Source organism: Pseudorca crassidens, chromosome 2, assembly GCF_039906515.1.
Source record: "Pseudorca crassidens isolate mPseCra1 chromosome 2, mPseCra1.hap1, whole genome shotgun sequence".
Lineage (NCBI taxonomy): Eukaryota > Metazoa > Chordata > Mammalia > Artiodactyla > Delphinidae > Pseudorca > Pseudorca crassidens.
In genome coordinates, this window is record NC_090297.1 from 37,711,006 (window position 1) to 37,727,646 (window position 16,641).

The following is a 16,641-nucleotide window of genomic DNA, read 5'->3' on the forward strand; positions in this document are numbered from 1 at the left end:
TTACTCACATTCGGATAAATGAAAGGATGATATTTGTTGAGAACATGCATGGATGCAACCTATTCTGAGAATTTATGTATTTAATTTTATTTATTTCTGCAGATGTCCTAGTTTCTACCTAGTCATTGCCAAATGGTCTTTTTAACACCAAATTACTGTATAGTAGAGAAGTTGATGAAAATGTTCTATTCATCCTTCCTAGGACAGGAAACCTTCCTCCATTGTTCTATTTAGTTAAAGCTGCATGTTCTAGCAGAAACGTGAGTTCAAGTTCCTAGTATACAGTTTCTGAGCAGGTTATATCCCCTTCTTGGGTCCTAATTTATCCAGGAATAAAATAAGGAATATGGATTATATTATGACGACTGTTTATAAATCAACTTTATTTGAAGCAGGATTCAATATGAACTGTTAGGGTAATTTTTCTTAGCAGTCCTTATGTCTAAGCCCTTCCATTCCTGGCCACTGTATTTACTAACCTCCCAATTATTCCTCCCCTTTTATGTTAGATACTATCGTCAGGCATAAGTCTTCCTACTCCTCCCAACTCCTACAGTTATCCACAGCGACTGTGTGGATCCTTCCACAGGGAAGGATCCTGGCATCACAGTTACTTAAATTAACTTCATCATCATCATCATTTATAGTCCACTTATGTACCCTCTTCAGGACTATACTCTGTGCCTTGGAATACCTACTAACGTCATAATGCTGGATAACCTCACCATGACCTGATAGATTTTCAGTTCCCTCATTTAATTATTCTTAGAGTATAACAGTGCTTAGGCTTATCAGCATCTCTATTAGATCATTCTAATTTCTTCCTGTCCTTTAATCTTTTAGCTTAGATTCTGTGGTCCATTAACTCTTTAGCTCTTCCGTCAGTGTCGTAAGTCTTTTGCCCCGTTTTTTGTCCATCCATCTGGTAAATTCGTCTGGTAAAACGTTTGCCTTTGTGTTACTGTAGTTTACTGAAGAAAGCCACACATGGAGCAGATTGGTAGCTGGCCCTATAAAATTATGATGAATAATGTCTGTCAGTCAGTTCTCAACATTGCTTGCCAGTCCTTTTTCTTTAACTCATCTTCTTGTTCTCTACATTATCTCTTTCAGATTCTCTTTGCTTTTCTCAAATTTCCAATCTCTTTGCTGATTTCTTTCTTATTTCACAGAGAAAACAGCTATAATTTGGAAACTTTGTTAGCTTCTTTACCACTAAGATTAACAGATATTTTGTTACCTATACCTGCTTTTTCTTCTGTTACAATGGAAGAAATATTCCTCCTCCTATTTCTGTAAATGCCCTGAATCCTGTCCATTCCTTTTCAAGAATAACTTCTTTAAAGAGATTTGCCTGTGAAGGATAGAAAAGAGTTAAGTGGAAGGTGGAAGAGTTGTCAAGATCTGCCATCTTTATTTCCTCATTTCCTGCTCACTCACAGAAGCACTCTGTGAGAGGGCTTCTGCTCCTCTCACCTGTCTACCCCTGAAACTCTTCTTACAGAGGATACCAATGACTTCCAAGTCAGTAAATTCAGGGGTTTTCTTTAGAGATGGGTCTCTTGGCAGCATTTGTTACTGTTCAGCCCTCCCTGAACACTCTTTTCCTGGCTTCTTTGATAGCATTAGCAGTCTTGATTTTCCTCCCACCTCTCTGGTTACTCTTCTTCAGTCTCCTACAATTTAATCAGCATTTGTAAATATTATTTTACTATTAAAAATGAAAGTTTATTAGATTAGAGAGAAGAATGCAAAATTGGTATGAATTTTAAGAACAAAACATGAGGCTTTAAAGAAGCCAGCTTATGGCAGGAAATTTTGGGCAGGGTGCATTCTACACTGTCATTAGAAATATTGAAAAAGTTTAAGAAGCATTGGTATATGTTGTTTAAGTTATTCAACAGTCCGATAAGGTGTATGATTGTATTCCTGTTTAACCACAAAGAATATGAGATAGAGAAGAAGGAGGATGGTATGTATTCAGGAAGCAGTGCATTGTTCTTTCTCATTGGAAGGCTAAGGTTACAGCAAGGTAGTGGTGGAGATGAAATCTATTGTTCCTATATTGTAGCGTGCCTTGAATGCCAAGGGAAGGAGTTTGTTACTAATTTTTTGGTTAGTGAGGACTGGTTAAAGATTTTTAAGCTATGCATACTGTAGGTAACGGCCAAGGTCTGATAATCCTGTAAGGTTTGTTTCAGTGACCAGATGGCACTTGGCACTGGAAGCCTTTTTTGTAGATTTCCCAATGTAATGAATTGAGTCCTCTTTGTCATAATTCCCACGTTGTATCATAATTACTTGCTTATTTGGCTTCCCCATTGGACTTGAGCTCTTCTAGAATGGAATTATTAGTTTATGGGTAATGTTAAGCTTGGTAATCGTTCCCTACTGCCCATCTCAATGCTTGGCATAATAAATGATTCCTGAATTAGTAAATGAATGAAGAGTTTGAATTTTGAATGTCTGGCCTGAACAGTTTATCAGAATTACACCATTTCTATTTCTACAGGGATAGATAGATTAGAGGCTCACTCCTACTTCCTCTCTGCTGATGTATGTGTTTTAGTTAATAAAATCTATTTTGATAGAGGCTCTGTAGCTTTAAAATCCTGTGACTTTGTAGATACTCATACAGTAGATAACACACCCTATGCAAATCAGCTGTCTGTTCAGGTCTTGTGTTTGTTTTCCCCATAGACATAATCCGTCCATTAGTTGTTTAAAGCAGCAGATGGAAGGAGTCCATGGAGATGTGGATTTATTAGCTCTCACAATGAAAGACCACACTGGTTGTGCTAAAGATTAGAAGGTTTTTGCTGAATGAAAGAGAGATGGATCCTGCTTTGTGTGCAGTTTTCAGCAGTGTGGCTAGCTCTTGTGACTAGAGTCAGTTGTAAGAAGACCAGAAAAAGATTTTGTAAATAGACCTTCCTTCAAGCCCCAGACTGTTTGGTGCAGCTGCCATAATTATAGGAGGGGCAGCCTTTTCTCCTTGTTAGGTGCAGACTGAATCTGTCCTATAGTTATTGCTATATTTACTCCTTAGAGAGTACAACAGCCTGATTCTGGGTGCTTTATATATAACTTTATTTGTCAAATTAGGAAATTTGGATTAATATCTTCTGAAATTCTTTGGAGAGTGAATAATTTGTGCATGTCCTATAGTTTGAAGAACAGTGATTGTGAATTGGTAGATAATGTATTTAACCCTCTTCCTAAGAATATAGTGCTGCCTTTGCTAACAGTTCTTTTGTGACTTACTAGAAAAATCACTAACTTGCCTTGGTTTTCTTTCCCCTGTGTTTACTAGGATTCTGGCAATTACTATAAAATTGGAAAGTTTGAAACATTGCTTATGGGATGTTTAAGTGACAAAATCACATCATGAGAGCTAACCTTTCACTCTCTCTCTCTCTCTCTCTCTCTATATATATATATATGTATATGTTATAAATATATAAATTAAGAGTCTAGAAGCTGCTGTAAACTTGGCTGAAGTCTTGCTTTGAAAATGACAACCAGTGACCAAAGAAACGATTCTGAGATTATTAAAGTCTGGGTAAAACTAGACTTTTTCATGCTGTGCCCTTTTAGAAGTCTGATGGAATGGGGAGCTTTTCCTGTGACAGTACTATCAGCAATGAATAGATGAATGAATTCGTCCATGCTCAGAACTTACCAAACGTGTACAAGCCCCCTCCAGGACATAAAAGAACAGGGAAGCCGACCTTAGCAATGACCTAAGCTCCTGAAGAAAGAGGCTTTCGTGACTGTCCAAGAAGTGAAGACCAGCGTATCTAGAGATAAAGAAACAAAAGAGCCTGTCACAGTATTGAAAGAATCTGACATTTGCTTTGTCTATACAAAGGATGAAAGGAATTTTGCCGACTTAGTAAAAACAATAACTGGTTTTATATCAGCCTAAGCTTAAAATATAGCGCCAGAATAATGTGTTTTTCTCTGTATTTCTGAAGAATTATCTTTTTAAAAAATGTATGTGACGTGGTTTTGTTTTTGGAAAGGAAAACGTGACATGGATTTTATAAGCTTAGTAGCTGTAGGTGGAGACTCTCTTGTTTTGTTTGCCAAACCTTTTTAATAAGCAGCGAAGTCAGGATGTTAAAGATTGGAATTTTTTCCCGGGATCTTTGTCCTTTTCTTGGTACTTCAGATATTTTCAACCAAAGGGGTGTGTATGCAAGAGAAAAACAAATATGAAAAATTTCCCCCTTTTTTGATGGTGATTCAGATGAGATCTATCTGGACTGCTGTGAAGAAAGACGTGGCTCTGGTGTGAGGCAGTGATTGTGTACTCACGCTGGACTGAGAGAGAGCTGGTTTAGTGGAGCAGTGGGCACAGCATGGAGAGCGGGCTTGATTGTTTCCCTCTTTACCCAGCGATATGCAAGTAGGCACTAGTGGTTGACTAACTGGAGAGTGGCTTTTTTTTGGTCTGTTGTCTATTATGGATGATTCCAGTATTCTACAAAGGAGAGGGTTACAGGTGAGTAACAGAAAGCCTTTTTACTGATCTCCTTCCTCTTGCTGCCTATTGAAAATGTACTGAACAGATAGCTTAAATTTTATTTAATTCATTTGCGGCAGGGTAGAATGGTACTAAGTTCCTCTATATTATGTATAGTTATAATTAGAGAAATCATCTAAGACCTTTCTACTTTGATAGAAAAAACGTGCTGCTTGGGTTTACTTATATTATATTGAGTGGAGAATAAATCAGACCTACGCAGGATGCACACCTAATTTTGGACACCAGACATTATTGCTGACAGATTGTTTACAGTAAGCATATTCTGTTCTTGACCACTGTGCCTGTCTCCCAACCCATCCCTCCCTTAATTAATTCACATATATGTGTGACCCGACACATAGTTTTATGAACTTTTCTAAATTATCACTTTGCATACATACATACAATATAGCCATATGTGATGGCCATGTATCTGACACCTGTTTTGGAAGCCCTCTCCTCCTTAAGTCTTGGGTAATTTGGTACATGAAGAGGTAAGTAAAATATAACAATGAGGGGGAAAGAGACTGGTAGACAACCTTCAACTGAGTTTTAATGAGTACCTTTAGCACTAAAAGAGTACATACTACAACTCTTTTAAATTTGATAATTAATTTTTTTATGCTTTGTAAAGTAGATCATCCTGACTTAATCTTATTAATAAAGAACAAACCAGCTTCATTTAGTTCATCATCGAACGTTTTAAAAGATTGACATAGTAAAGATTTCGGTATAAAACGCTGAGCTAATCAGTCAACCTGTGAAGTTCTTATCATGAAATATAGCTATTTCTCTTGTTTTTATTTTGTTTGTTTGACATTTGTAAAGCACTTTTTGACAAAGCACCTAGGGTCTTTTTAGTCATCCTGAATTAACATTGTTTTGGTTTCTTTAAAGTGCTCAGAAAGAAAATGTATAGGATTGGTAAAATTTAAACAAATGATATTTGTAGCTCTTCTTATTTGTGCTTCTAGTTAATGGCATTGAAAACATTCAGAGCCTACTGGGAGCACCCACTGCATCTTCAGCGGTTGTCCAGGATGACTGGGCTTTCAAAGTCAAAGCCTTATTTTAATTTCTTCTGTTAGTACAATTGGTTCCATGAGATTTGTCATTTGATTTCCTGGGAGTATTTTGTGAAATTGTTACAAAGTACTCAGAAGACCTCTGATAAATAGTGTTGTGTGTTCAAGTAGCTGTTAATAGAAAATGGCCGGCTCTGTAAGCACATTTAATTGCATTGCCTATTTATCTCTTTATTTCTCTTTAGTTTCCAGGATTCAGAAAGGGAATTCTATTTGTTGAATGGGAAATATTTTTAGTTATTGTGCCTGTTTTGTGCTAAATCAATTAAATATTTTCTCCCTAGTGACTGAGTCAGTCTCTAGTATCTACTACCCTGTTTACTGATGCCCCTTCCTTTCAAGTCTTTGTTTTTATCTAGCAGGAGTTCCAAATTGCCAGATTACATAGCACTGGAAAGTGTTTTCATACAGCCTCTTTTTTACACCCCATTTTTTTTTTTACTTTCAAGTTTATTCTCCAGAAGGCTGCATTGGAACATGCTGAAATAGAAGTAATGCTTGAAAAGCAGAAGTTTAGATTATTTGTTTTAAACAGGTAAATTGTTAACGTAAAACTTTGAAAGTTGGTTTTAGATTTGTGTACATAAACACAAAAGCTAAAGTGTACCCAGTAGTACAGATAATCTACTGGGTTACCTCAGATTAGAAGATGAAAATCCAAATGAATATCTGGGCCTTACTAATAGCTTTTTGGTGAATAAGTTAGACTTCCTAAAAGTTTTCCAGAAAATCAGCCGAGATACACCCTACTTTGATCACCCAGCTTTCTTTGCTAGGTTTCCTGGGAGGTATCAGTATAGTAAATAGTGCATTCATTGTGTGCCTGTTTTGTTTCCTATATTGTTAGACTATACATTATCTCAGTCAATCATTATGACATTGATGACAAGTAGGTGTTATCTGCATTTTCAGGTGTATCCATAGGTTGGATGGGTTTCAGAGTTGGGTAATCTAGAGTCTTTTGCTCAGCTTCTCAGCTTCTCTGCTTCTCTCTTTTTCAAACTGGCTTCCTACTTATTAGAAAAAGATCTGTAGTGGTTTCAACCTGCACATTCACACACTACAGCATCCCTGGGTCCTTTTAGACCTCTGGGAGATTCTGTGAGCATGTTTCCTTAAAACTGGAGGAGTCTCCATCCTGTGTAGGGATTGACGACATCATTTTACTTGTAGAGCAGTTGAGGTTTGGGTCTTCCATATGGTAAAAATTGGCTCTCATCCTACTGCTACTTTTGGAGCATCTGCAGTGTGAGATGAGACTGCAGTCCTTTGTGAATGGAAGAAGGTGCTTTTATATTTGCCCTATTTCCCAGTCAACTTTATGGGAGATTATTTTAATTTTGAAGGGTCACCTGACTACCATAAACAAACTGTTATTATCAACTCTCTTAGCGCCATCATTTCTACATTAAGTAAGTATTTGCCTATAAGGCAGACAAAGTAATTGGTCTTCATTGTATAGAGAGCCCAGATTCTGAACTGAGGATATGCTCTGCTGATAAAATTATTGCCTTCAGGCAAAAACTGTGCAATGTTTCTTTTCTGCTTTTCTGCCTTTTATGTTGAAAAGTGAAAGTGCTTAAAAGTGCCATCATTCAGGGGTACTTAATTATTATTTTGGAGAACATATGACAGCACAGTGCCTACTGGGAAGTACTGTTGACAAAGCATTCTTGGGATTTTTTTTTTAATTTTGAAAATTATGACTATCCTAATAAATTATGATCACCATACAAGATGCAATTCAGGTTAGATTTTAGTCCTTAAAAACAAAATCTTGGGGACTTCCCTGGTGGTCCATTGGTTAAGACTCTGTGCTCCCAATGCAGGGTCAGGGAACTAGATCACGCATGCTGCACGTCGCAGCCAAAATGCAAAAATAAATAAATAAAACAGAAAATTAAAAAAAAAAGGAATGTGTATATAATATTTATTAAAAACAAACTTCAAGAACCAGCTAGATTTCAAACATTCTTTTTGAAAGTTATTTCATTTTTAAAAAGATAACGACATATGTATAAGCATGTAACCTAATGATTTCCTCCTGATGCTCTAAATTTCATTTTTGTTTGTTTGTTTGTTTTTGTTTTTTAATTTTTAGCCACACCCCGAGGCATGTGGGATCTTAGTTCCCTGACCAGGGATAGGACCCGCGCCTTCTGCATTGGAAGGCAAAATCTGAACCATTGGACTGCCGGGGAAGTCCCTGTTATTCTTTTTGTGGGAAGTTTGATAAAATAAGAAAAATTGCAATTTGTACTCTTCAATTCTTAGCACCACTGAATATTTTCTTCTTCTCTCTCTTTTTTTTAACATCTTTATTGGAGTATAATTGCTTTACAGTGTTGTGTTAGTTTCTGCTGTATAACAAAGTGAATCAGCTATATGTATACATATATCCCCATATCCTCTCCCTCTTGCATCTCCCTCCCACCCTCCCTATCCCACCCCTCTAGGTGGTCACAAAGCACCAAGCTGATGAATATTTCCTTCATGTCAGTAAATTAAATGGCTTTAAAAATTGAGTGATTTATCTGTATACTTCCTATTTTTCCTCTGTGCTCTATAGTGTACTCCTATGTTACAGCCAAACCACATTTTTTTGGATTATTTTTTCCATATTCATTTATCTTCTCCAGAAGTTTCCCATTCTTGAATGTTGTTCTCTCCTTTCTTTACCTATCAACCTCTGGTCATCATCCCCATGTAGCAACTAATGTCATCATGGATAATTTCAACATCTTTGCAGAAAAGAATAATCGAAGCAGCTTCAGATCTTTAGAGTTCTCTTTGCTCTTTTTTAACAGCATATTTTCCCTAAGCAGTGCATATTTTTATAGGTGGAGTTGTTTCACCTAGAAATCTTACGATATTCTAAAATTACAACCCCTTATCATCTCTGAATTAAATTCTTGTATTCTCCTGTGTGAAGATCACAATTTGGAGGACTGTGAAATACTTCCTGTAGTTGTGTTTTATTTAACTACTTTTGGAGATTTTAAGAAAAATTGACCAATACAGGCCTCACCAATCCTTTCTCATTTTATATTTTGTAGCTTCATACATTTACTGTATTTTATCATTTCTAAGGCTCTCATCTTTTTACTTTTTAACAGCTCTGAAGTTATAGTATGTTACTTTTGATGGTGTGTTATACTTTAACTGGCAGTGGTTATTTTGTTTTGCTTACAATTTTTTTTCTAATACCTAAAATAATGACATCCCTTGAAATTAGTAGTTTTTTCAGACTTGATGAAATATATTACCTTACTGGCCTCTGAAAGTGTTTGAGTTTGCAATATATATGTCTCAACTAAAGACCTCTGTCTTTCTTAGCTTTCCTCCTTTTCTTTTTCTAATGTCTTGAAGATCTCTGTTCCCTTGATTCTTTGCTTTTCTTTTAATAAGTTGATCTACTAGTTTGATGTGTTTCCTTTCTATATCATTTGAGATCTGTTTTGTTAGTTTTTCTAAGACCAGCTATCCCAACCATTCCAATGTAGTTTTGCTTTTGGGGTATCTGTTGCAAATGGCAATCAGTAAGTTACCACTACCCCCACCCCCCACCCCCCACCCCCGGGCAAACTGGTGAATTTGTCTATTTACATTTGTTATGAACTGTTTCTGCCATATTATTTCTTACATTCCATGTCCTGCATTTCCATGCCTTACAGCTCCTTTTCTTCTTTGCCATTTAAAAATATTGATAGAGTTTTTTGGCTTGTGTTCTTATTTGATTTTTCCAACTCTACTGGTGAATTAGAACAAATTCAGATTTTAACCCCCCTCCTGAACAACACAAGGACTCCCTCCTTCTCATCACCCCCTCCAAACGTACATGCTATTTTTGTCCAGTATTTTTAAAAATTCCACAAGTTGGATATTTCTGTTGTTATTTTATACAGTCAGTACTTAACTGAGATTTATGTATCTTTGCTAGTTTTCTTGGTCAATATTCATTTTTGGGTCTTAGACTTTCCTCCTGGGATCATTTTTCTTCTTCCTAAAGTATGTCATTTAACATTAGTATAGTTATGTTAGTAGTAAATACTTATATTTATTTAAATGTCTGTTTTAAATACTTTTGACCTTGAAAGATGGTTTGTATAGGTACACAATTTTGTGTTGATAGTCATTTTCTCTCAGACTTGCACATATTATTCAGCTATCTTTTGGTTTCCATCATTGCTATTGAGAAATATATTGATACTCTAATTGTCATTCCATTGAAGGTTATGGATCTTATTTTCTGTCTCTTAAGATTTATTTTTGTCTTTGGTGTTTTTCTTTCTTTTTAAAAAAACTTAATTATTTATTTTGGCTGTGTTGGGTCTTCGTTGCTGCGCATGGGCTTTCTCTAGTTGCGGCAAGCAGGGGCTACTCTTTGTTGCGGCGCGCAGGCTTCTCATTGTGGTGGCTTCTCTTGTTGTGGAGCACAGGCTCTAGGTGCCCGGGCTTCAGTAGCTGTGGCACACAGGCTCAGTAGTTGTGGCGCACAGGCTTAGTTGCTCCGCAGCATGTGGGATCTTCCCAGACCAGGGCTCGGACCTGTGTCCCCTACATTGGCAGATGGACTTTTTTAACTACTGTGCCACCAGGGAAGTCCCTGGTGTTTTTCAATATTATTATCATTTACCTGGTCTAGATTTTTTAAAAATTAATCCTACTTGGGGTACATTTTGCTTCCTATATATTGTGTATTCATTTCTGTTATCAGTTTTGGGAATTTCTTAGCCATTATCTCTTCAGATATTGTTAACATCTGCATTTACTGTTTGCCTTCTGGGACTCGAATTGGGCATATGTTGAACACGAGTGCTAGACAGAGAAGAGTATGTACTCTGTATTCCGTGTAAAGAAAATGACAAAACGGCAAAACTGACCTATAAAGTTTAGAAATCAAGAAGATGGTTTTCCTGGGGAGTGTAGGTAGTGACTGGAGGAAGGGACATGAGGATGCTTCTGGATTGATGGTAATAATTCATTTTTTAAAAATCTGGCTGTTGGTTACACTAGTGTGTTCAGTTTGTGAAAGTTTGAGTTGTATGCTTATGTGCATTTTTCTGTATTTATAGTGTATTTCAATAAGAGTAAAAAAGTATTTGTTGTCTTCTTTCATCCAGTTGGTCACCGAAGTATAGGATGGTATTTTCATCAGCAGTGGATTCTGAGTGGCCCCTAGAGTGTTGTTCTCTACTCCTGCTCTCACCTCAAACAGTGTTATTTATGTTAGGCACACTATATGGGTTTAATTACAAGTTCTGTAAAGAGATATCTAGTCTTTCAGTTGTGGAGAATGCCCCCACCTCCCAACCCCTGCCTTGCTTTTATATGTTAGTTGAGAAGTTGTCTCCAAAACCCAACCCTCTATCCACTTCCAGTGGAGTGGAAGATTGAGTTATGTTTCTTAAAGGCTGTTAATTTCCTTTTCTGGGAAGAGTGCAGCTACTCAGTGGAAGAGGAATGAATGAATGAATAAATAAATAAATATAAGTGAGAATTCAAATAGAAAATGTGGTGAGGGAGACTCAGTTTGGGAGCTGTCTCAGGCAGAGATAGTTTTAACCCACAGTCATCTCCATGCTGGTGGCTATTGATATAAAGGACAAACATAAGCCTTGTGACTCTTGGCTTGCATATTTACTTGTGGGGGTAGTGGTTGTTGCCTTTAGACACTTGGCCTTTGTCGTTTCTTTGGAAATATTTTATGGGTTTAGTCATTGTGAATAATGAGTAATGCATATAGATAGTGATTCCTCATGTGAAGAGCACCATCTTATTTTGTATGTAATACCTTTAGAAGTTTGTTTTGTGGACAAGTGAAAGGGAGTGAGGGGTTGTTTCTCTAGAATTTAGTATGTACAGCTTTCTTTGCAACTTCAGAATATAGTTCAAGAAAAGAGAGATATATCATTTTCGGCAGACAGTGTCAAAATATGTCAACTTGAGGGATCCAACACGGTAATAAAAATTTTAGAGACTCTAAACAATATATCCTTGAGTTTTGGGAGCAGAGTCAGCAATTCATCCATTAGTGTTTAAACCTTGTTGGAGGTGGGTCAGATTAGAAAAATGCAACTTATTATTATTAATGATAATCCAAACTGTCAAGTCCTAAGCTTCTTTGCGGGGGGGGTGGTTAAAGACCGTATTTTGTTTTTAGAGCAATTTTAGGTTTACAGCAAATTTGAGAGGAAGGTCAGATATTTCTCATATACTCCTTGCCCCCGCACATGCATAGCCTCCCCCATTATCAGTATCATTCACCAGAATGGTACTTTTTTTTAACCAAGGATGAACCTACATTGACACATCATAATCACCCAAAGGCCTTAGTTTACTTTAGGATTCACTCTTGGTGTTATATATTCTGTGGGTTGGGACAAATGTATAATGACATATCCGTAATTATAATATCGTACACAGTATTTTCACTGCTCTAAAAATCCTCTGTGGTCTGCCAGTTCATCTCCCCGTGCCCCCACCCCTGGCAACCACTGATCATTTTACTGTGTCCATAGTTTTACCTTTTCTAGAACATCATATAGTTGTAATCATACAGTATGTAGTCTTTTCAGATTGGTTTCTTTCATTTAGTAATATGCATTTAATTTTCCTTCATGCCTTTTCATGGCTCAATAGCTCATTTCTTTTTAGTGCTGAATAATATTCCATTGTCTAGATATACCACAGTTTATTTATCTGTTTATCTACTGAAGGACACCTTGATTGTTTCCAAGTTTTAGCAATTATAAATAAAACTGCTACAAACACCTGTGGGCAAGTTTTTGTGTGGACGTGAGTTTTCAGCTCCTAGTGCAATTGCTGGGTCATAAAATAAGAGTATGTTTAGTTTCGTAAGGAGTTGCCAAACTGTCTTCCAAAGTGGCTGTACCATTTTGCATTCCCACCAGCAGTGAATAAGAGTTCCTGTTGCTCCATATCCTAACCAGCATTTGGTGTTGTAGTTTTCCAAATTTTGTCCATTCTTATAGGTGTGTAGTACTGTCTCATTATTTGGATTTGCATTTCCCTGATGACATATGATATGGAGCATCTTTTTTATGAAAACCTTAAGCTTTTAAATGTGTTTTCTTATTGTAGCCTTGGATATAGGCAAAATAGGTATTTTTATCTCAGGTGTTCAGATAAGAAAAATGAGATTTAGAAAGGCTTTTAATGACTGACCAGGATTTATGAGCAGAGTAAATAGTAGAACTGTGTTTAAATATTTTTTTGACTCTGAGCCCTGAGTTCTTTATGCCATGTAGAAATATCCTGTTAGGATCATCAGCCTCTTTTTACTGTTCTTCAAACTCATATGAGAATAACACATATCATCTGTGTCACAATTTATAGAATAAAATACTTTTGTATACATTATTTTATTTGACCTTTATAAGCACTATATCTGAGCTTTAGAGGTAGGTGAAATCCCAGGCCACAGAAGTTATATGTCATTGAGCCATAACATGCACCTAGTTTTCGTAACTTAAAATTTTGTGCTCTTTTCCATGTTTCTTAATATGATTGTATAATGTAAATATTTTGTCATTGGAACCTGTTCTCAGGGTGAGGACATCTGAATTTAATGGAACAAGAGGAGTGAAATACATTAGAGTTTCATAGGCGCACCATAGCTACATATACGTTGATTTCCCCTTGGTTCCTGACCTCAAGATACACTCACACTCAAGTGTAAATAAGTGGAGCTAAAACGCCATAATGCCCAGAGCAGTTGTAATGGTACATTTGCTACACAGGAAAGGGAGGTTTTTGTGCATCCCAGCAGAATGCTTGCTGCCAGAGCGGAGGAAAAGCTTGTATTCGGGAATAATGGTCCTTTTAAGGCCACTTAGTAAATGGTATAAAAGTGGATTTCCTTGGTAGGTAATGGTTTTGTTTTGTTTTGTTTGTTTGTTTGTTTCCCTCTCCTGAAAGCTTTAAAAAAACAAAACAAAACAAAAACAAACAGTGGAATAATAGCTACCATCCTGAAGACTGTCAGTAAATAATATAAGTGATAGCAGAGTATATCCTTTCTCTAGTAAAGCCTCTTTTGCTGACCGAATTGCAGTTGACAGTTTTCATCAATATAACTCCAAATGAGCAAGACCCTATGTGAGCCTTATAATGATGACAGTGATAATAGTAAGTACCATTTACTTACGTTACTGATTCACTGATTTATTCATCAAACGTTCATTTGGTACTTACTAGGCCAGGTATTGTGCTGGGTGCTAGTAATGCCATTGTGAGCAAGAATGATCTCTCCTCCTCCAGCTAACAGTCAGTCTCAGAAAACAGACAATTAAGCAACTAATTGTAGTAAAGTGTTGGAATTAAATAGAGGTAGGCTGGGGAAACTGTGTATAGGGAAATCTCAGAGGAAATGAGGTTTAAGCTAAGGTCCAAGAATGTATAAAAAGAGCAAAGGAAAAGGCAGAGAGAACAATAGCTGTGAAACCCTGAGGGTGAGAGAGAGAGTATGGTGTGTCTAAAAGATCAAAACTCCAACAAGCCTGGAGAATTGTGCAAATGATGCTAGAGAGGAAGGCAGTAGCAGCTAGGCAGTGCCCTATAGGCTACAGGAAGGATTTTAGACTTTATCCGTTAAGGGTTATTAAGGGTTTTTAAGAAGAGAAATCACCCAGTCAGTTCTGCATTTTAAAAAGATCTTTTTGACTGCATTATTTGTTTTGTTAAACTCATATATTACCACTTAGCAAATAGATACTTATTACATGATATTTACATTGATATAACATTAAGAATCAAGGGGAACAAAACTAAAGTGAGGTCGGTTAGGAGAATGTTACAGGATGATGCTGGCTTGGACTAGGAGACATAGCAGTGGAAGTAAAGTGAAATTGACTAAAGGTAGGTATTTTGGAGGTAAAACTGGCAAGGCTTGATGAATAATTGGATGTGTAGTGTGAGAGAAAGTGAAGAATCAAGAATGACTCTGAGTTTGGTGGTACCATCACTGAAATGGAAAACAGAGAAGGAGCAAGTTTGCATAGAAAGATAAGTTGAGTTTTCAGACATATTAAGGACAAGGTAGTTGTATATAAAACTATATACAACTGTATAGTGGAGAGAGATCTGGGATGAAGATACAAATATTGGCATCATCTGTAAAATGTGTGTAGAGAGGAGTTTCCAGGGAGAGCTTTAAGGACAATCAGCATTTGAGCATCTAAGCTGAAGGAAGTTGTTTAAGTAGTGATAAGAGGTAAAACAGGGTAGTGTGATTTCGTGGATAGAAAAGTCATTCGAAACAGAAGAATGAATAATACTGTCAGATGCTGCTGAGCAGTCAAGCCCAAAAACGAAAAGGTAGACTAAAAATGTAGCAAAGGTTCTTTACATAGAGACCATTGGTAACCTGGCAAGAATGGCTTAAATGGGGTGGTAAGGTCTCGGGATATCTGCAGTGTGTGAAGAAAATAGAAGGTGAGACATTGGAGACAGTGAATGTAGACAGCTCATTCAAGAAGTGTGACTGTGAAGGGAAAAAAGAATTGATAAGGCAGTGGTTGAAGAGGGGTATGTAGTAATTAAGGGAAATATTTTTCTTATCTCAAGGTGGGATAGACTTGAATGTGTTCAGAATGCTAATCAGAACATCGTGAGTCCAGAGATAACTAGTAGGTCAGAAAAGGTTGGATGGGACAGGCTTCACCTGATGTAATGTATTGTCAGATATTACCATCCTACTTTCGAAGAGTAAGTGACGAGTCAGAGAATTTATGGTTATTTGCCTAAATGAATGGTCTTCTTACCTCAGCCAAATTTCCTGATTATGCAGCTTTCTTCCTCAGCCTGCTATGAATATTCTCTGGGAAAGGGAGGACTGGGAAATCATTGTTCCTTGGACTACCTTTATCTGATTGGAGACCAGTTCTTCTTCTCCTTTCCTTAGGCCTGTCTGTATGGTACTGGAAAGCTTGGCACAGAATGTACTGATCTGGAACCCTGGGCATCCATCTTGCCAATGTAGGCTTTTGTGTAGGTGCAAGAAGTGGGTAAGGAATGCAGAAGGGATGGATTTCCATGGATGCGTTTCCTTGTTTAAAGAGGATTCAGAGACGCATTTTATAGAATTTTTGTTTATGGTTATTGCCCCCAAATATAAATCCACCTCATGTTATCTATTTAAACTATTCAAGAAGCCAGAACTGTCATGTAGGTTCAAAGAATGATATTCCCAGTGTTACATAGGTTGTTTCAGAAAATAGAAAAAGAGGACACACTTTCCTAGCACCATTTATGAGGATAGTATAACCATGAAGCCAAAACTGACAAGGACAATCTGAGAAGAAAAAGTACATAGGCCAATCTTATTTATTAACATATAGGCAAAAAATCCTAAAGAAAAGCCTCCAGACCCCAGATGGTTTTATTAGTGAAATAACACCAATCTTACACAAACTCTTGTAGAAAATAGAGGAGGCAGGAACACTTCACAGCCAGTTTTAGGAGGCTGGCATAATTGTTATACCAGAATCTGACAAAGGCATTATAATAAAAGAAAACTGGAGACCATTATCCCTTCTGAACATAGGTGTAAAAATCATTAATAAAATATTAGCAAAGATAATCTAATGGTGTATTTGACAAAGTTGGATTTAACCCAGGAATGCGAGATTAGTCTAATACTAGAAAATCAATCACTGTAATTTACCACATTAACAGAATAGAGGAGAAAAACCATATGATTATTTCAGCATATGCAGAGAAAGTACTTGGCAAAATCAATACTCATTACTGATAAAAACTCTAAACAAATTAGGAATAGAAAGGAACTTTATCAATTTGATCAAAGTGGCCTATGAAAAATCTGCAGCTAACATCATATTTAGTAGTAAAATGTTGAACTCTTTCCCTCTACAATCAAATGAGAAACAAGGCAAGGATGTGTACCACAGACAATCCTAGAAAGTGGAAAGAAGTAAAACTATTTATAGAGAACATGATTGTTTATATAGAAAAATCCTAGGGAATGTACAAAACAGTCATTAC

General features: G+C 36.7%; 1 protein-coding gene across 14 annotated transcripts in view; it reads left to right on the forward strand.

The window, feature by feature from the left end:
• Positions 1-16,641, forward strand: part of MAST2 (microtubule associated serine/threonine kinase 2) — a 202,317-nt gene that overhangs the window by 61,040 nt on the left and 124,636 nt on the right. Inside the window, exon 1 of one of the 14 annotated variants that reach the window (XM_067725995.1) lies at positions 4,336-4,507. The exons of the other annotated variants lie outside the window; for them this stretch is intronic. Within the exon in view, the coding sequence (XP_067582096.1) occupies positions 4,469-4,507 (39 nt within the window). The 5' untranslated portion in view covers positions 4,336-4,468. Of the gene's footprint in view, positions 1-4,335; positions 4,508-16,641 lie in introns of those variants that run through there. 14 annotated transcript variants of the gene reach the window in all.